The 20288-nt window shown below is 45.9% G+C and overlaps 1 protein-coding gene and 1 long non-coding RNA gene across 2 annotated transcripts; one reads left to right on the top strand and one right to left on the bottom strand.

Moving 5' to 3' along the window:
• Nucleotides 1-1692: 1692 nt before the first annotated feature.
• Nucleotides 1693-7450, bottom strand: LOC127225032 (uncharacterized). The gene is made up of 3 exons (XR_007834763.1): nt 7391-7450; nt 2688-2829; nt 1693-1770 (listed from the first exon to the last, which is right to left on the bottom strand). It is a non-coding gene; the product is annotated as an uncharacterized LOC127225032 (long non-coding RNA).
• Nucleotides 7152-20130, top strand: Mpl (MPL proto-oncogene, thrombopoietin receptor). The gene is made up of 12 exons (XM_051188307.1): nt 7152-7254; nt 7405-7537; nt 7835-8013; nt 8546-8850; nt 9216-9378; nt 9601-9727; nt 14273-14457; nt 14695-14837; nt 16875-17034; nt 17228-17324; nt 19274-19361; nt 19727-20130. Exons 1-12 carry the CDS (start codon nt 7176-7178, stop codon nt 19976-19978), a joined length of 1911 nt encoding a protein of 636 aa, XP_051044264.1. The 5' UTR covers nt 7152-7175; the 3' UTR covers nt 19979-20130.
• Nucleotides 20131-20288: the final 158 nt, after the last annotated feature.

Genomic DNA, 20288 nt, shown 5'->3' with positions numbered 1-20288 from the left:
AGAATTGCAGGCCTAGGTTCAAGTGGTTGCATGCCACATATTATCTGTGTGACCTTCATCACATCACTGACCTCTCTGAGCTTGTTTTTCTCCTCTGAGAAATGGGGTTGATTTTGTATACCTCCTTGTTGCTGGTATTAAATGAGGTCTTCCATTGTACCAGTAATGAGTCTTGTATGTAGTTAATGTAGTTAAGAGCAGTCAGCTGATGGTTGGTGTAATATACAAAGACAGCAAGATCTGTAGTGAACAGAGGTGAATGGTTGGAACCTGAGATGAACCAAGAGAAAGAAAGTCATTGTGGTAAATGGGAAGCTAATGTAGGGATAGAATGGAACTTCGGAAGTACATTCACTGCAGGGGTGAGGATTTTAAAAGGCTGTCCTGGGGTTGAAGAGATGGCTCAATGATTAAGAGCATCTACTATTTTTCCAGAGGATCTGAGTTTGGCTCTCAGCACCCACATCGGATCCTTCACTACTATAACTCCTGCTCCAGAGGATACAACACTCCATTATGGCCTTCACTGGTACATGCACTCACATGACACACCCTGCCCCCCACACATGTGCATAATTTTAAAAATAAAATATATTTTCTAAATTGTTCAAGGCTGCGGATGCAGTTCAGTTAATAGTACTAGCCTAGCATGCACAAAGCCCTGGGTGCAATTCCCAGCATTATAGACTGGGCATGGCATTATAGGCCTGCAGTCCGAGCACTGGGGAGGTGGAGGCACAAGAGTCAGAAGTTCAAGGTCATCCTGGTCAGAGATCCACCTGGGCTCCATTAAGCCCTGGCTAAATTTGATTGGGATGTATAAACAAACAAACAAAAATGAAATAATTTAAAAGTTACCCACAGATGAAGGCACCCTTGACATGTTACAGAGGTGAGTGGTCCGTGCTAGACGAGGGGACTGGGGGAACATGGAACAGAGATGAGACCAGGAAAGCTTTTCCAGCAAGAGTGACATTTTAATTTGAGTGCAGAGAGGAAGCAGGTGTCCCCTGGAGGAAGAGATCCTAGCACAGGAGCAGCACCAGTGGCTGGTGGTGTGGTCAGGATCAGAGCATAGTCTCCTAGAGCTGGAACAAAGAAAGCATTCTTCCATCAACATGGTGACAAAGGCCAGGCCCTCCTGGGCTTTAGAGGCAGCCTTAGGACATGAGTCGTTAGTAAGAACAGCTAGTGCAAAAACAAAAAGTAAATTAATGCTGAGAGATGGCTCAGAGGACCGAATTCAGATTCCCAACACCCACAGGCTACTGGAATTCCAGTTACAGGGAATCCGACGTGCTCGTACAGCCTCTGTGAGCACACACACAGCTTACACACACATATACATAGAAACTAAATCTGTAAATGCTGTGGGAAAAGGTGTGTGTCTGGATCAGATTTGCGTTGCGTTTTATTCATTTTATTATTATTATTATTGTGTGTGTGTGTGTGTGTGTGTGTGTGTGTGGGCAGCATGCCACAGCAATTGTAGGAAGGTCAGAGGGCAATTTTATGAAGTCAGTTCTGCCCTTCCACCTTGCAGGTGTTCTGGGGATGAAACTTAGCTTGCCAGGGTTGTGTAACAAGTGCTTTTACCTGTTGAGCCATCGGCTGATCCAAGATTGGCATTTTTGATTTTTTTCTTTTCTTTTTTTTTTTTTTTTTTTTTTTTTTTTTGACGTGTCACTCTGGTTGCACTGTAGAACATGGATTATACAGGAAGAGGAGTGGAAGTGAGGCACATGCATGTTAGACTTAATAGGAGATTTCCTAGGAAGATATAAACCACAGACTTATAATAAGCTACGGAATTTAGTGATGAATTTAATTAGTAATGAATTATTTCCAGCATCCCTAGCACCATTTAAAAAAAAAAACTAAATAAAGAACAAAGTACTGCTGATTTAAAAGCTGGAGAACATAGTAGTGCTGGTGACTTCTCAGGTCACTCAACAACCCTCTATCTGAATCCTGGTTGCCTTTTTCACAGAAATAAACAGACATATCCTAGAATCCTTTTGGAACTGGAAGAAATCCAGAATAGCCAAAGCAGAAAGATAGATCAAAATAGGAAGGCTCACAATTTCAGATTTCAAAACTTACCATAAAGCAACAAAAACCAAGACACTGTGCTATGGATATAAGGACAGGCAGGATACACAGCTAAGAGAGCCCAGGGAGCTTGGAGCACATGCATTAGGACCTGAGTTCAATACTCAGCACCCACATAAAAGCTCAGGTGTAGCAGTGTACACCACAATCCCACTGCTGGAAAGGCAGAGACAGGATGGTCCCTGGTGCTTGATGGCCAGCCAGGCTAGCCTTGTGTGAGCACCAGGTCCAGTTTGAGAGTCTGTCTCAAAAAAATAAGGTAGAGAGGACACAAGATGGCTCAGTGAGTCAAGGCATTTGTCACCAAAGCCTGGCAACCTGAGATCAGTTTCTGGGTCTCACATGGCAGAGGGAAACACCTCCTAAAAGCTGTCCTCTGACCTCTGTGCCTGCACCGTGGTACACGTGCATGCTTATGCACACAAATAAACAAATAAATAAATGACTGCAACTACAAAAAAAGAGTGAGAACAATGGGATCGGTGAAGGCATACACCAAGAATGCAGATGACAGGGTGGCGTGGTGCCGATGAGCCACAAGCAGCACTTGTAGAGGAGGATGGCAGGGACTGCACCTGAGTAGGAGCAGAGGGGAGAGTCTCGCTGGATCAATGTCTACATGACGCTTCCGTGCCAGGGACTGTGCCGAGCACTGTGAGCACATGAAATCTTCCAACCTTCAACACGCCTAGCCGGTGGCTATTGTCATGGTCCTTCCTGGACAGAAGAGAAAGTTCTGAGAGGCTAAGCAACTTGATTAAAACCTGACAGTAAGTGGCAAGGCTGGCATTCCGAACTGGAGGCGCTGACTCTGGAGTATCCCTTGGCCACGGTGCAATGCGGAGAGGACTGGCCTGGGCCCAGAACACTTACAAATGCAACATAAAAACATTGAGCCCATAGTATGTTAAGGTGTCAAGAAGATGCCTTTCTCCCATAGGAGAGCCCCATCTCCCAACTATGGACTCTGAACAAGCACAGCCACAAATTCTCAGTCTTGCCTGCCCCACCCAGCCTAGCTTTGTTTCCCTCTGTTCACTGCAGGCCCTGTTCCCCCACGACACGGCCTGGGCAGGAGTTGGAACAAGAGACCAAGCCAGACATGCTGACTTGATTCTGGAGAAGCAAGGGGAAAAGCCTTATTAGACGGACCCCCTAGGAAAGGCGAAACTGGTGGGCACGTGGTCCAGGGGTCTCACCACAGGCCTGGCTGTAAAATACGGAAGTCACACCACTTTGCCCTGAGTCATTCCCTCCCTCTAGCCCTCGAGGAAGGGGGTGATTTCCTGCAAGGCCTTCTGGGCAGTGCAGGCTCCTTCCGCAGGGCTGTGTATCTCTTATCTCACCCAGGCCTTCTTCCATTGGCAACCCGAAACTGCCCTAGCGGGGCAGTCTCCCCTTTCTTTGGATTTTGGCCTTCGATTCAGAGGTGACAGCAGCTGCCTAAGTAGGGCATCTCAGGAGCCAGGATGTCTCTCATAGGGCAGGAGACAACACAGAGGACTGTCCGGGCTGCACCCTTCCAGCCATCTCCCTTGGAGATACTTCTGGGTAACTGCTGGTCCTTTTTCCACTTACTACCATCGCACCCCTCCTGAGATGGGTTTTAGACTCAGCCTCCAACTTCAAGTAGCCCCCATGCCCAGCACACATTCTAGATAAATAATCAGAGGGAAGCGCTACAAGGTGTCTGTGTAGGCGTTTTTTAAAATGGCCTTTTGAGGGTGGGAAGATAGCTCAGCAGTTAAGAGCACTTGCTACACTTCCAAAAGACCAGAATTATGTCCCCAGCATCCCTGTCAGGCAGCCCAAAAAATTCCAGTCCGAGGGGATTCCATGCCTCTGGCCTCTGTGGGCACAGTTCTACAGGTAATTAAAAATTATATTTGTTTAAAAAATAGCCTTTAGAGGCAAAGAAATCTCAATTCAAGTCTCAGATCTCCCCTTTCACAGTGGTGACTCTAGACAACTCCTTTACTCCTTCTGAGCCCGGCTTCTCCTCTGGGGAAAGCTGACTAGCTGAGCTAGCTGGAATTGGCATGATGGGGTTTTTTCTAGAGATTCTGCCTCAATAAAATGGAGGGTAACCAAGGTAGGTACCCAACATCAAGTTTGAGCACACATATGTAACCATACATATGGGAACATGCATATACATACTGACACAAAGCACACACAGACACGCAAACAACTATTTTAAATAAATAAAATGACATTGATCAAGGAGAGGGAAACAAACAGTGTTCTGATATGCTGATGTAAATGGAATCATTTCAGAAGGATGTTTGACAATGTTGAGAAAGAGATGGAGAGATAGAGAATCCTAGAGCCTAGAGCTACCTAAACCTAGACTTTCTGATTGGTAAAACTGACAGAGGTTGGGAAATCTGAGTTGATAGGGAGATAAAGAGCAAGAACACAGGTTTAGATTCACAAGAGCCAATTCCCTTCCCAACCTTCTGTTCAGTGGCATCTTATTTAGAAGCCTCAAACTGCCTATGGTGGAAGGGTTTTTGCCACAAAAAAGCAGCAAGTGGTATGAACAGGACTCTGTCCTCTCTGAGATCTGCTTTAAAGGCATGTGATGGGGTTGAAGTTCCAAGGAAGAACAGAGATGTTTAATAGCAACTAAGATTGATGAGGTAGGTCTTAGGAGTCACTGCTTTATAGAAAGTTGAAGCAGTGTGATCACTCATACAACACAAAGAGCCAAGCAAGGATGCATAGGGACAGCAAGATTTAGGAGGAGAATGTCTAGGAGAATTCAGAGAATGCTACAGGAGGCAGGAGGAAAGCAAGAGAAGCTGACACTGTAGACCAGGAGGAGGGATATTGAGTGATGCAAACAGTTTGAGATGGAATGGGGTTAAAGTGAGAGCCACTAAGGTTACGACAGCTGGTGGGAACAAAGAAGGCAGTTCAGAGAGGCGAAATTCAAGTCTGCATGTGCCCATTCAGTTAAGACCTTGTGGGCCATCAGGAGGCATTTGAAATGTGTTCTAAATGCTATGGGAACTTGTCCAGGGATTTTAATAGGGGAGTAAAGACACAGGACAGGCATGTTAAACATATCAACTCTGGGGCCAGTGAGATAGTTCAGCAGGTAAGACCATTTGCCTTGGAAAAATAATGACCTGACTTCAAACACCAGATCCCATGTTAAAAGGAGAGAACCAGCTTTTAAAAGTTGTCATCTGTCCTCCACATACATGTTATGACACACACATTTCACACTCACATGCTAATAATAAATAAAACAAAATTAAAATTCTTTATTTAATCACCCAAGGGTGATTCTCATGACAGCAATTGCCTGTTGTGCAGGGTTACCGGAGAAAGGGAAGACCACTGGAACCAAGGAGTTAATGGAATTCAGTGCAGTGAGCTAAACAGAGGACAGAATAGGAGGGCTGGAGGGAGTAAAAGTGTGCAGACTCCACCACAGCACTTGCTATTTAGAAAAGAATAAAGTACTAATGTTAGAGTTTGAACACTTGAGTAGGTGATGCCATTTACAAAGATGGCAGGATAGGGAAACTAAAGGCACAGGTTTAAGGATAGGAACCAGAATCAAGACCCTTCTTTCCTTCCTTTTCTTCCTTCCTTCCTTCCTTCCTTCCTTCCTTCCTTCCTTCCTTCTTTCCTTCCTTCCCTCCCTCCCTTCCTTTTGAGACAAGGTCTCTCTATGTAGCCCTGGCTGGCCTGAAACTTATTTGTAGAACAGGCTGATCTTGAACTCACAGAGATTCACCTGCTTCTGTCTCCCAAGTTCTGGGATTAAAGATGTGCTCTACTACACCAGACTTTTCCCCACCCTGATGAAATTTCTTTCACTATTTTGCAAGGCTAGTCTCAAACTCATGGGTTCAAGTGATCTTCCCTCTTCAGTCTCCCAAGCGGCTGGGATTATTGGCAAACAACCACATGGAGCCTGGCCATTTGTTTGACTTTTAAAGATAAGGTCTCCCTAGGCAGCCAAGACTGATCTGGAATTCCTTATGCAGTCTAAACTGGCCTCAAACTCACAATCCTCCTGCTTCCATGTTCTATGAGATGGACTTACAGGCATGCAGCACAAGTTGGGCATATTAAATATTATAGACACACAAGTAAAGAAGAAGCCAAATAAGCAGTTGGCTACCCAAGTCTGGAGCCCAAGAATAAACTCATAGCTAACTTTGAAGTCATAAGCATCTACCTCATACCCAAAGGCTGGAACTGTGTGAACACAGAAATTGTGTGTGTCCCTTCTCACGTGACTTGATTGAGCTTGGGTAGCTCTATAATTGGGAAGAGGATGGAGGGCATTTAAAATGTAACCTCTGACCTTTGTAACCTGGGTTAAGGTACGTGGGTGTTAACATGATCACACAATTCCTCCCCTCCAATCCATCTCTGGCCTCAGTCAAGAGTCAGAACCTTCAGAACCAGTATAGGAAGCACCAGAAGGCCTGGCTCCCCAAAAGAGATCACATACCCTCCCCCAATATGAAACGAAGCAGGCACAGCCAAAGAGCTGAGACCCAAGTATTCCTCATTCTGAGCAAGACAGACAGACAGAAATACTGAAGGCCATGCTTTCCAAACTTCACTGTGTAATGAACTATCTGGGAGTTTTGGTAAATGTAGTGTTTATGTGAGTAGGTCTATGGGGAGCCTGGAACTCTGCATTCCTGGCACATTCTCTGTACCTCTGTCATTGTTAACTACTGTATGGACATTGAGTCAACACATGTAGCATGGTTAACACTGTTCTGATGGCCATATGCTCTTCCACAGTAGTTCACGCACCTACTTCTGATTCACAGGCAAATATATACCACCAGGTCTCTACCAACAGAAGACTCATGTCTTCTCTTTCTAATTCCTCTACCCCTCCTGCCCACTCCCCCTCCCCTGGCCCCTGGCCCCAGTGTGGTCTGGATGGGCCCCAGAGGGGCAGAGACAGGGACAGGACGTGGGGCTGTATCTGACAGGAACCTGAGGGGCTGGCCTGGGAGGGGATTGGGGCCCAGCTTCCTGAAGGGAGGATGGGCTAAGGCAGGCACACAGTGCCGGAGAAGATGCCCTCTTGGGCCCTCTTCATGGTCACCTCCTGCCTCCTCTTGGCCCCTCCAAACCAGGCACAAGTCACCAGCCAAGGTGAGGTGTACAGAGGGTGGGAGCTATCTATGCTCAGGCAAAGGGAACCCTGGGAGGGGATGTAGGGTAAAAGATTCCCACTGGTCCCCTACTCTTAGCCACAGACATGACTGGAAGAATCTAGAGCCCAACTCACCAACTGTTTCTCAGATGTCTTCCTGCTGGCCTTGGGCACAGAACCCCTGAACTGCTTCTCCCAAACATTTGAGGACCTCACTTGCTTCTGGGATGAGGAAGAGGCAGCACCCAATGGGACATATCAGCTGCTGTATGCCTACCCAGGGTAGGTTCTGGACTGAGCCCCAGTCCCCATTTATCTGTCCCTTTATTTAGCTGAGTCACACACTCTTAGCTTCCCTGCCTTTGGCCCTATCAGAGGATAACTCCAAATGCATGCCCAATACATAACCACACTATAAATGGCCCACCTCAAGCCCCTTCAGGATTCCTAATCTCACCTACTCTGCGCAGCAAGAAGAACATGGCCATAAGAGAGACAGAAATTGGGCAAAGGGTTGAACCTGGGTCCTCAGGGATGAGCATGATGACTGTGTAGGTAGAACTTCTCTTGTGCCAACAGAGAGAAGCCCCGTGCATGCCCCCTGTATTCCCAGAGTGTGGGCACCTTTGGAACCCGATACGTGTGCCAGTTTCCAGCCCAGGATGAAGTCCGCCTCTTCTTCCCGCTGCACCTCTGGCTGAAGAATGTGTTCCTCAACCAGACTTTGGCCCAGCGGGTGCTCTTCGTGGATAGTGTAGGTAAGGGCATCCCTGTCATACTGTCCCTCCATTCGCTGCCTGTTAAAGCTCCCAGAATAAAGCTTGACTGTAGTCTTTCAGGACACTATGAGTACCCTTCTCTTTCAGATTCCCAGAGGCACCTCAGAGCCCATTATTCCTCCAAGCTTTGGCATCCAGAACTAGATTTCTCCCATAAATCATTTCACATCAAGAATATCTTGCTCCTCTCATTAACATATATTCATTCACCTATTCAATAATCAGATCACTGATGTGTGCCAGGCTACAAGGGGACAGACATGAAAAGAGGTCCCTGGCTTAAGAAGCACAAAACTAACAAACCATTACACCATAGTGAGCTCAGTATTCTCAAGAGGACATGAGAATAGGGCAGGCAGCCTCCCCTTACCCACCCACTCCCATAAGTGAGAACCAGTGTCTTTTTAAATTCAGAATTGCTCTTTTCAGCCTTCAGCACCCATCTCTGCAGTCCGTGGGTTGAACCATAGACTGGCACTCAGTGATTTGATGTGCCTTGTCTTGCCCTCAGGCCTGCCAGCTCCCCCCAGTATCATCGAGGCCAGGAGTGGGAGCCAACCGGGGGAACTTCAGATCCACTGGAAGGCCCCAGCTCCTGAAATCAGTGATTTCCTGAGGCATGAACTCCGCTACGGCCCCACGGACCCCAACAACTCCACTGACCCCTCAGTCATTCAGCTGCTCTCCAAAGAAACCTGCTGCCCTGCGTTGTGGATGCTGAATCCAGTTCCTGTTCTTGACCATGACCAACCTCCATGTGTTAAGCCTACAGTGCCCCAACAGCATGGACCAGTGAGGACCTCCCCAACTGGAGAAGTATTTTACCTTTCTACTCCTCCTTCTATTTCCTACCCCAACATGGAAAAGCAAGGTCATACCTTAGGGATCCTGGACTGGATTGGTCTTTGAGGAGCCAATGTAGACTACCTAGCTTGAGTCTAGCAGTATAGACTCAGGAGCCCTATCTAGGGATCTCCCACACTGAATAATTCACACTAACAGACCTCCAAATTGAGACTTCATAAAAAAAAAATCCCTAAACACAACCCAAAATTTGTCAGTACAGCCCGTGCTCTGTGCATGTATCTATCCAGCAAGGAGCCGAGTTTTGCACAGTGGTTCAGATGCTAGGTGTGTGGGCTATCATAGCTGAGAAGCAAGCCTAGGCTTTTTCTCCCCAGGCCTCATCTCTTACAGTGAAGGGTGGAAGTTGCCTCGTATCAGGGCTCCAGCCTGGCAGCTCCTATTGGTTCCAGCTACGCAGCCAACCAGATGGGGTCTCCCTTCGTGGCTCCTGGGGACCCTGGTCCTTTCCTGTGACTGTGGACCTTCCAGGAGATGCAGGTAGGTCAGTAAAGGAATGAAGAGGTGGGGAAGGGGTTAAGGAATATGTGCATGGAGTCTTAGGCTGGGAACCATGGTCATTCCTGATAACCTCAAACCTGTCATTGCACAGGACAGTTGTGTTCAGGAAGAAAGAGTAGGTGAGGATGTTCTGCTATGTGTATAGAGACAATTTAGGGACTCCCCTGAGTAAGCACACTTGGTCCCCTCCTTTGACTGCAGTGGCAATTGGACTTCAGTGTTTTACCTTGGATCTAAAGAAGGTTATTTGCCAGTGGCAGCATCAGGACCACACTAGTTCCAAAGGCTTCTTCCACCACAGCAGGACGCGGTGCTGCCCTACGGACAGGTAAGACTAGAGCTGTTGGTTGAGTCTGAACCTGCAGAAGGTCAGCATCGCTCTGGGTCCCCTTCACTTGCCTACATTATCCTCTCCAGACACTGTTCTCTGTTCTCTCATTCTCCAATGAGTGTTTTTATTGTCTCATCCTTTCTATTTCTGCAGGGAATGGCTTAGTTTCATCAGACTTAATCACTTTATCTGGACTCTTGAGACAGCCTAGGAGGCATGTCCAACATAGATAGGGCCCAAAGGCTGCATGTGGCCAAGGACAGCTATGACTGTGACACAACACAAAATCATAAACTTAAAACATGCAAGTTTTTTTTTTGCAACCCAGCTTTATGGTGCTTAAGTTACAAATTTATATGTAATATCGAAAGGTTGGACATCTTTGGCAATTCTATCCACCTTTAGTTTCTTCCCCATGATGCTAACCTTCCACACTGCAAGATTTTGTGAAACTGGTTGGTCATGACATTCTGCTACTTAAGTATGTACTTCAGTGTCCTGTGATCTGTGATCTAGTAAATCTGTATAAAACCCTACCTTCTACCAAGTGCCTCCCTAATCCTTCATCCTTTCTGAATTCAATCTGTTACCACATTGCTGGTTTTACACACTCACTGTGCCTAGAATCTGCCCAAAGTTGTGCCGCTGCCATTGCCCTATTGCAATCCATCAGGTTGGGGAGATAAATTACTTGGTAAAGGGCTTGCCTGGCATGCATGAGGCCCTGGGTTCAATCCCCAGTGTGGGGGCATCGTCTCCCACTTGTTCTCTAAAAAGAGTTCTTCATACAGGAACTGGAGAGATCTAGAAGTCTGGAAATGAACAGAACACCCCCTGCTTTAAAACCCTTGATAAGTTCCCACTGGTCTTAACGAAGTCCACTGTAGTGTCTAAGTTTTAGAATACCAGACTGTTACATGTGACTTCAGCTTCATCTTCTGCTTCTCTCCATTGCGTTGGCTCCGTGCCCAGCACTCATCCCTTTTCTTGCTCTGCTGGCCTTTCATATGTGCTTCTCATCTGTCTCTCTCTCCTCTTTACCTTCTCTTATTCTCCAGATCTCAGGAAACCTCCCCTGTTCTTATTAGGTCCAATAGCATAATTATGTGTGAATAAAAAACCATTTACTTAATTTGCTGCAGCAGTCAGGAGCACATGGCATGAGTGTGGAGGTCAGAACACAACTTGAGGGAGTCAGTTCTATTCTTCTGCCATGTGGGTTCTGGGGATCAAACTTGGATTGTCAGGCTTGGCAGCAAGTGCCCTTACCAGCCAAGCCATCTTGCTGGCATGTTTGTACATGCTTGTTAGACTATATAACTCTCCTTTTTTTGTTTTTTGTTTTTTGTTTTTCAAGGCAGGCTTTCTCTGTGTAACAGATCAGGCTGCCCTGAAACTCACTTTGTAGACCAGGCCTTGAACTCAGAGGTCTGCCTGCCTCTGCCTCCTAAGGGATTAAAGGTGTGTGCCACCACTACCCAGCTTCTCCTTTTCAAACACTAATCTCAGATACAATTTAACATTTACCTTTCATGTGATTACTTAATTAAAAACCCTGAGTGTGGTGGTACATCTATAATCCCAGGACTAGGGAAGTAGAGGCTGGAGGAACAGAGGTTAACCTCAGAGCTACATTCTGAGTTTAAGGACAGCCTGGGCTAGATAACGCAAACATTCTCCCCCAGATCTCCAGTTGAGAAACACTGACCTTGACTGTGTGCCTCATGATGACAAAATCAGCATTCCTCTTTACTCACCCATACTTTCTCACCTACCATCGTGTGAGAAGAGCAAGGAGGGGCATGAGTGGATAAAGTCCTTGCCATACAAACAATAGGACCAGATGCATAGGGTCCAGGCAAAGCTGGGCTCAGTCAAACACATCTGTGATCCCAGTGATACTACTGCAAGACAGTAAGGAGAGACAGATGGATCCTTGGACATTCAAGGGCTAGCTGGCCTACTATACATAGAGAGCACTCACACTCATACGAATGTGCATACATACATGTACACACATACACAAGGACACATATGCAAAAAAAAACCCTCAATAAATGAGTAATGAAAAAGTCACTCTTAAAGAACTTTGCTGTATTTGGATTTTTCAGTGCATTTATATGTTTGTAAACAATATTTAAGCCAGGCAGTGGCAGGGCATGCTTTTAATCCCTGCACTCATGAGGCAGAGGCAGGAGGATTTCTGTGAGTTCAAGGCCAGCCTGGTCTACAGAGTGAGTTCCAGGGCAGCCAGTGCTACAATAGAGAAACCCTGTCCTGAAAAACAAAACAAGAAAACAATGCTTAATCTTTAAATATAAATCATATCACACGGGCTGCGGAGGTGGCTCAGAGGTTAAGAGCACTGACGTTCTTCCTGAGGTCCTGAGTTCAATCCCCAGCAACCACATGGTGGCTCACAACCATCTATAATGAGATCTGGTGCCCTCTTCTAGCCTGCGGGGGATACATGCAGGCAGAACACTGTATGCATAATAAATAAATAAATAAATAAATAAATAATAAATCTAAAAAAAATAAAAAAAATCATATCACACTATATATGTATGCATGCATATAACTGGTTTTGTTTATTTACTTACTATTATCTTTGTTGTTGATTTTTGAGACAGGATCTCACTATGTAGCTCAAGCTGTCCTGGAACTTGCTATGTAGTATGCACTGGCTTCAAACTCACAGAGACCCACTTACCTCTGCCTCTGGAGTTCTGGGATTAACTGCCCAGCTTTGCTCTCATGTTGAAGATGGGACCACAGGCTAAGCAAATGCTGTACCACCAAACTATTCCCCAACAACCCTAGATGGTTTATAGCTTATATTTTTGCTTAAATATTTTTTGAAACTCAGTCCAAAAAGAGGCAGCTCATTCTTTTAAATGACTACACAGATTTTCATAATGTGGAGGTCTAATCCATGCATACATTTCAGGTGACAAAATCAAATCCAAGCCAGGAGTAGAAATGTGCACCTTTAGTCCCAGCATCCAGCATTGGGAAGGCAGAGGCAGGCGATTCCTGGTCTACAGAGTGAGTCCAGGACAGCCAAGCTACACAGTGAAACCCTGTCTCAAAAAATAAAAATAAGAAAAAAAAAGAAAGAAAGAAAGTAAAAAAGAAAAAGAAAAATTTCCCTATAGTACAATACTCCCTTTATGTCTGCACAGCATGTGCCTGGAATAAGTTGTCCCCCTACCTAACCTATTTATAGCCTCAGTGTAAACCCTATCTTTGCCAGGAAGCATTCCTTGACCCTCCCTCCCAGCTAGCTGCTCTGCTATGATCTCCCTAGTCAGCCTGTGCTCGATATAGAAAAACATGGCTTTTTTTTTTTTTTTTTTTTTTTTTTTTAATACTTGCCTGTTTATGTGAGGGCTCCTTCAAGATTTGTTTTGTTTTCAAGACAGGGTTTCTCAGTGTAACAGCTCTGGCTGTACTGGAACTAGCTCTGTAGACCAGGCTGATCTCAAACTCACAGAGATCCCCTTGCCTCTGCTTGGAATAAAGGAGTGCAACAACACTACCCAGATTATTTTGTAAAGATTATTTTTCATCTGTATACTATTTAGGCCTGGTACAATGCTTGGCACAGGAGTATCAACTGTTTAAGTAGATGGATATGTAAATACAAGAATGACCATTTTAGGAATGGCAAGTCATCAACAGATTACTGTTGAGAGGAGGTATATGAGACCAGCCTAAGTATTACATGTGACACCCTGTCTCAAAAAGTGCACAACTTTAATCCCAGCAATTAGAGGCAAGTGCATCTCAAATTCAAGGCCATCCTGATCTGCATAGCAAGTTCCAGGCCAGTCAGAACTACATAAGTTTTGGGTTGTTCCCCCCCTCCCAGTATTTTAAGGAAAAAAAAGAAAGAGCAGCAATGCCCACCAATTAGAATTTACTTTAACCCAGGCAAGCAATAATGGTGGCTTCACTTTATGTGGCAAAGACAAAGGTCAAAATAGATTGTGATATATTCTGCGTATTAGCAGATCAGCATGTTTTGAAAGATGTTTGCTTCTAGCCTGGTGGTGGTGACACATGCCTTTAATCCAAGCATTGAGGAGGCAGAGGCAGGAGTATCTCTGTGAGTTCCAGGCCAGCCTGGTCTACACAGTGAGTTCCAGGACAACTAGGGCTTTTACACAGAGAAACCCTGTTTTGAAAAAAAAAAAAAGATAAAGTATCTTTCATCTTGGAAACAGCCTACAAAGTAGGTATCAAAACACTTCCTCAAAGGAAGGGAACTAGAATAGAGATATATCACACCATTGGCCCAAGGTATGCACTAGTAGGCTGAGGTTGAACTCTATAGACTATGGTCTTTTAGCTTTGTTCATGTTTTATTATTGTTGTTAAGTTAGTACACAAAGTCACAGGTTTCATCATATAACTCAAGGCACAGAGGGAGGACTTCACTTAGAGTCCATTCAGGTCACAGTGCCTGTGTGTTGGAGAGGATGAGGAGTGGTATCTGGGGCAAGCCTGATTCAATGACTCTCTTGGGTTGATTCTTAGGGACCCTACCTGGGAGAAATGTGAAGAGGAAGAGGAAACCAACCCAGGATCACAGTCTGCTCTGTTCTCCCGATGCCACTTCAAATCACAAAATGACAGTGTTATTCATATCCTTGTAGAGCTGACCACAGCTCAAGGTGACATTCATAGCTACTTGGGCTCACCTTTCTGGATCCACCAGGCTGGTAAGAACCTTCCTTCCTGTATCCACACGATTCCCACCTTCACCAAATCTGATAGACTTAGACTTGAACTCTATAGACTTTCATCTTTGCTTGTGTCTTTATGTTTTTATTATTATTATTATTAGTAGTAGTAGTAGTAGTAGTAAATCAGCTTTGACATTTCTGCCCCATGGCCCTGATGGCATGATGCCTAATGCTCTAAAGGGCTTAGCACGGTCCCTGTTGAACCCCCTGTAGTGCTCCTTCCCACACCAAGCCTGCACTGGAGAGAGGTCTCCAGTGGGAAGCTGGAATTGGAATGGCAGCACCAATCATCCTGGGCAGCTCAAGAGACCTGCTACCAGCTCCGATACACTGGAGAAGGCCATGAGGACTGGAAGGTACCATAAAGCAACAGACGCTACTGCACATGCCATTCTCCATGCCAACACTGCCTCTGTATCAGTATCTGGGCTTGTACATCTATGCTTATTTGATTCAACTGGTGTCTAAAACTCTCTTGGGCATGTGGCACCATGGCTATTCCATTTGAACTGTTTTATCCTCATGCTGGAGGTGTATTTCAGTGGCATAGCATGCAAGCAGCCTCAGTTCCATCCCAGAACCACGAAATTAAAAGTTCCTTCCCTTTGCCTGTGAGATGGCGGCCTCCCTCAGCTCCTACCTACCTCTCTAATTGAGTTTTATCTCCTCTTCCCTGGCCCCTCCTTATCTACTCTTTCATGAGATGTTGCTCTTACTAGCACCCCATCTGAAATACTCTCTCCTACACAAATGTATTTGCTCTGCCTAGGTGAGTACTTCAACCCTATGGCTTTAATGACTATACACTAACTACACATTAACAACCCCAATTTTATCGTTCTAGAGCCCACACAGAAAGAGATTTAAGCACCACACGTAAATTACCTAAATTTTTGAAGTCTCCTCCTTAATGAAATGGGGAGAAAACTACCTCCTTAGAGTTAGGTAAAAATTAAATATAAGGGCTGGAGAGATGGCTCAGAAGTTAGCAGTACTTGTTACTGCAGAGAACCCAGGCTCAGTATCCAGCACCCACATGGTAGTTTATAACCATGCATAACACCAGTTTCTCCTCAGGGAATTTCAAGGACACCAGACACACATCTAACGCACATATGTACTTCAGGCAACACTCATACAAATAAATCTACATTTTATAATATATAAATTCCTGGTATATAAAAAGGTACCCCATACCAAACATTGCTTTTATTCTCAGTTAACATATATGTGTGTGTATGCATGTATGTATATATGTATTATACACACACACACACATATATATATATATAATTTCTATCAGACAACTCTGGTAAACAGCTTCATCTCCAGCAGATCAGATGCAATGTACTGTTTTATCAGATATAGCTCATAATAATATATACAAACCTTCTTTAATCCCAGCACTCAGGAGGCAGAGGCAGGCAGATCTCTGTGAGTTCCAGACCAGCCTGGTCTACAAGAGCTAGTTCCAGGACAGCCTCCAAAGCCACAGAGAAACCCTGTCTCAAAAAAACTAAAAATAACAAACAAACCTTAAGTATAGCATTAATTTTTTTCACGCATATGCATACATGCAGCCAATTTGTCAATTACCCAAGATCTATACATATAGCATATACAAAACTCCATTAGATCCTTATGCCTCCTACAGTTGCCCTGCACAGTAATCTATCTTGGCATTACTCCTCTGGCTGTTATAAAATAGACCCATATGATATTTTTATTTTCAAGCTTACTTTCAGCTCTTTGACTAACGCCATCTCTTACCCAAGACCTGAGCCTAGAAGCATCCTTGATTCCTTTCATTTTCCCATCTCCTATTTATCAACGAGTAATTTGAATAATGTATTAAACACTCCTCACTCCTAGTTTTCCCTTTGACCATCAGTGCTTTCGGCACACTGAACGATGCTATATTGTTTCATTGTGTTCCCATGGTGCCTTGCACTAATTGATTATCTGCCTAATTCCTCAGATGGAACTGTATTTCGTTTACCTTCGTCTCCAGCATCTAGTTCAATGCTTGGCATATCCTAAGCAACTCAAATGTATAATAGTATCCCTGCTTGCATGAAATAGTGTTTGTAGCCCCAGCACAAATCTGGCGTCTTCTGCGCTATATAGTTCTAGTGGCATGGCCTTGTGGCTCTGAGGGTTCGAGCATGTCTCTAAGAGTATCCAAGGCCTGAGCAGTAGGGGTGGTAAGCACCTGTATAGACGGGTCCCCACATCTTGTGGCAGTACACATAGCTTTGTGAGTGCCCGGGATGTGACCCCAGGTGTGATCTCAGGCAGGGCTTTCAATTCTCTGCCGATGAGGCTACTTGTGCGGATCCCCGACCAATGGCTCCAAGCTCGGTGCTCAGACCCCTCCACGCTTCTCCTCGCAGGTGCTGGAGCCATCTCTTGGGGCCCGGGGAGGGACCTTGGAGCTGCGCCCTCGAGCTCGCTACAGCTTACAGCTGCGCGCCAGGCTCAACGGCCCCACCTACCAAGGCCCCTGGAGCGCCTGGTCTCCCCCAGCTAGGGTGGACACGGGCTCCGAGACTGGTGAGGATGGGCAGGAATGAAGCTGATCAAAGTTGCCTAAAAAGCTTGGTTAGATTATGGTCCGGGCGATGGGCGGGCCTCGGAGCTCCCTGAGTCTCAGTGCAATAGGCTGAGGGTGGAGCCAGGGCTGGGGCCGGCACGCCCCCGGGCGGGGCCGAGGATTGGCGGAGGTCATAAGCTTTTTGTTCCCCAGCTTGGATCTCCTTGGTGACCGCTCTGTTCCTGGTATTGTGCCTCAGTGTCCTCCTGGGCCTGCTGCTGCTGAAGTGGCAGTTTCCTGCGCACTACAGGTACCGCCCCTGCCAAGAGGGTGACGGGGTGTGGTCTCTGCAAGGTCAGTGGCCTCTGAACAAGTATTCCAGGGTCCACAGAACCGCCACACCTACCGCTTCAGCTGCTTCCTGCACTCTTCTGGGAGTGGCACCTTCTCCCTTCTCTCTAGCTTGCCCCCTCGGTGGACACCTCCAACAGCCTCACCTCCTGGGTGCTCACTTAGCAACAGGGTTACTGTTCAACGTTGGCCCAAAGTAGCATTCTTGAGAGCTGTCTTGCCATCCCCACCCTATCCAGTTGGCCTTGAGGTCTGGTCATCCCACCTCAGGAAAGGAAAGGATCGAACAATGTTTTCTTTCTCTGGCCCCACACATTACCCGACTCATTAAAACAGTGCCTCTTCTCTCCCCTTCCTCACAACCGTCTCTAAATGCATATGAACCTATGGGGGCCTGCCATCCAGCAAGGCTCTAAGTTGTGGGAATTCATTCCGCAATCGTTTACCCAATATAATAAGCCTTGCCAAAGTCCTGACTTACCCTACCCACAGATAGGCTGTTTTACTGCTCAATGCCTTTGCACATAGTGTCCCTGCTGCCTGACTACCCATTCCTCTTTAAATAACTTTCTTCACTAACTCTTAACCCTTCCTGACCTCCCCTCATTGGCTGCTCCTTTGTGCTCCCATAGTGCTTTCCTGCATTAATTAAGGCGTGTTGAACCCAGGGCTCACACATGCTAAGCACGTGCTTTGCCACTGTCCTACACTCACAGCCCAGCGTTTATTCCTTAAATGTCTTCCCCATCACACCTTGGTCATTTTTAAATCCTCAGCATAGTGCCTGCCAAGCAGAAGGCCCTTAAATAAATGTCATAATGAATGACTCATTTATGTGAGGCCTGAGGAGAAATTATACATCTAAAGATAAAATCCACATCACCTCAGTCATTCAGTGGGTACTATCTGCTGATTTTTATACCTAGCTTAGAAGTCAAAGTGTAGAGTGCATGTTTTGGTTATAGGCTAGGCCAGGTGCCCCTCTCCTGGACTCCACACCTCACTTTGAATGTGGTCTTTTATTTGGGGGGGGCAGGATCTTACTTGTACCCCAGGCTGTCCTGGAACTCACTGTATGGTCCGGGGTGATCTCAAGCTCATTGCAATCCTCATACCTTTCAGATCCCCCCACCCTGCCCCACCCTGAGTCCTAGGATTATTGCATGAGCCATCATGCCTGACTTTCTTTGAACTTTTAATCTGCCTTTGTGTAAGAGCAAACTAGAATGGAGCTTCTAGTCAAGGTAGCCATATCTGACCTGAGAGAGAGAGAGAGAGAGAGAGAGAGAGAGAGAGAGAGAGAGAGAGAGAGAGAGGAGAGAAGAGGAAGTGGAGTAGTATTGTTAACAGGCAGACAGGGTTCATTTCTAAGGAGATGTGGCTAAAGGTCATGAAAGATGCAGACACCTTTGACTGAAGCCCTTTAACATGAAAATCTGGGGCAAAAGAGTTGGATGTTTCCCCAGTATACCTTAATTTGTACTCTTCCCAGACAACCTTCTGCAGTAATGTAGTGAGAAGCTCTACTGTTTTTCTTCCTTTATTCTTACAATGTCTTAAGCCCCAACTGTGGGCTCAAGGCTGGGGATAGAGAAGTAGAAAATAGTCTTTAAGCTCTCGTGAAGCTTGTGTCCTGGTGGAGTAAGATAAGAACAAACCAACATAACAATACAATGAATATACAGTAAGTTAAGAAAGACAGCAGGCCATGGAATACGGGGTGATGGGGGAGGAATATGGCACTGGTTTGGCAATGCTCAGGGAAGGCTGACATGCTTTGACTGTATCTCTGTCTCTTTGAACTTACTTCTCTGCCCCACTGCCTCCCCTACTGCCCCACTTTGGTGCCCTCCTCATCACTCCCAACTCAATCCCGAGTCATATTCCTCTCTCTTCCTTCTCTGATAGAAGACTGAGGCATGCTGTGTGGCCCTCCCTTCCAGACCTACACCGGGTCCTGGGCCAGTACCTCAGAGACACTGCAGCCCTAAGTCCTGTGAGTACAACCCAACCCTCTGCTCCTCCAGTCACTCCACCACCAATGACTCTTGTTCCCACAATGCAACTTGTTCATGGTCTTTTCCTAGACATTTACTATCCCTAGGTGTTACTACCTAGCCTAATTATTATTATATAATCCAGCAACTCAGCTCTTCTTATTTTGTTTGTTTTATTTTGTTGAGATAGGGTCTCTCTGTTGTGGTCCTGGGTCTCCCAGAACTTGATATTTAGACCAGGCTGGCCTCAAACTCACAGAGATCCTCCTGCCTCTGCCTCTAGCCTTCCCCTTTATAAATGTGCTGGGATTAGAAGCGTGCACCATGCTTGGCTAAGCTGGCTCCTTTTGCTCATCTCTCTCAGCCTAAGGCCACAGTTACCGATACCTGTGAAGAAGTAGAACCCAGCCTCCTGGAAATCCTACCTAAGTCCTCAGAAAGGACGCCTTTGCCCTTGTGTTCTTCCCAGCCTCAGATGGACTACCGAGGACTGCAACCTTGCCTGAGAGCCATGCCCCTGTCTGTGTGCCCACCCATGGCTGAGTCTGGGTCCTGCTGCACCACCCATATTGCCAACCATTCCTACCTACCACTAAGCTATTGGCAGCAGCCCTGAAGCAGCCCTTGCTAGCACAGATCTAGGGCTCCCTACATACCGCCTTATCCATCCTTAACACCAACACCATCCATTCTGTTTACCCACCTCCCTGGGCTTTATAACACTGATCTCTCCATACTGCTGCTGACAAATCCAGAGTCCCTTTTCCATAGCCATTATGCCACTATATTAGGCTCTACTGGCTTCTTTTTTTTTTTTTTTTTTTTTTTTTTTTTTTGAGACAGAGTTTTATTATATAGTCCTGATGGCCTATAACTAGCTATATGCAAAAGGCTGGCTCCAAACTTCAGAGATCTGCCTGCTGCAA

The sequence above is a fragment of the Phodopus roborovskii genome, unplaced genomic scaffold (assembly GCF_943737965.1).
Source record: "Phodopus roborovskii unplaced genomic scaffold, PHOROB, whole genome shotgun sequence".
NCBI lineage: Eukaryota > Metazoa > Chordata > Mammalia > Rodentia > Cricetidae > Phodopus > Phodopus roborovskii.
The sequence above is the reverse complement of the archived record's forward strand: the minus strand, read 5'-3'. Positions and strand labels throughout refer to the sequence as shown.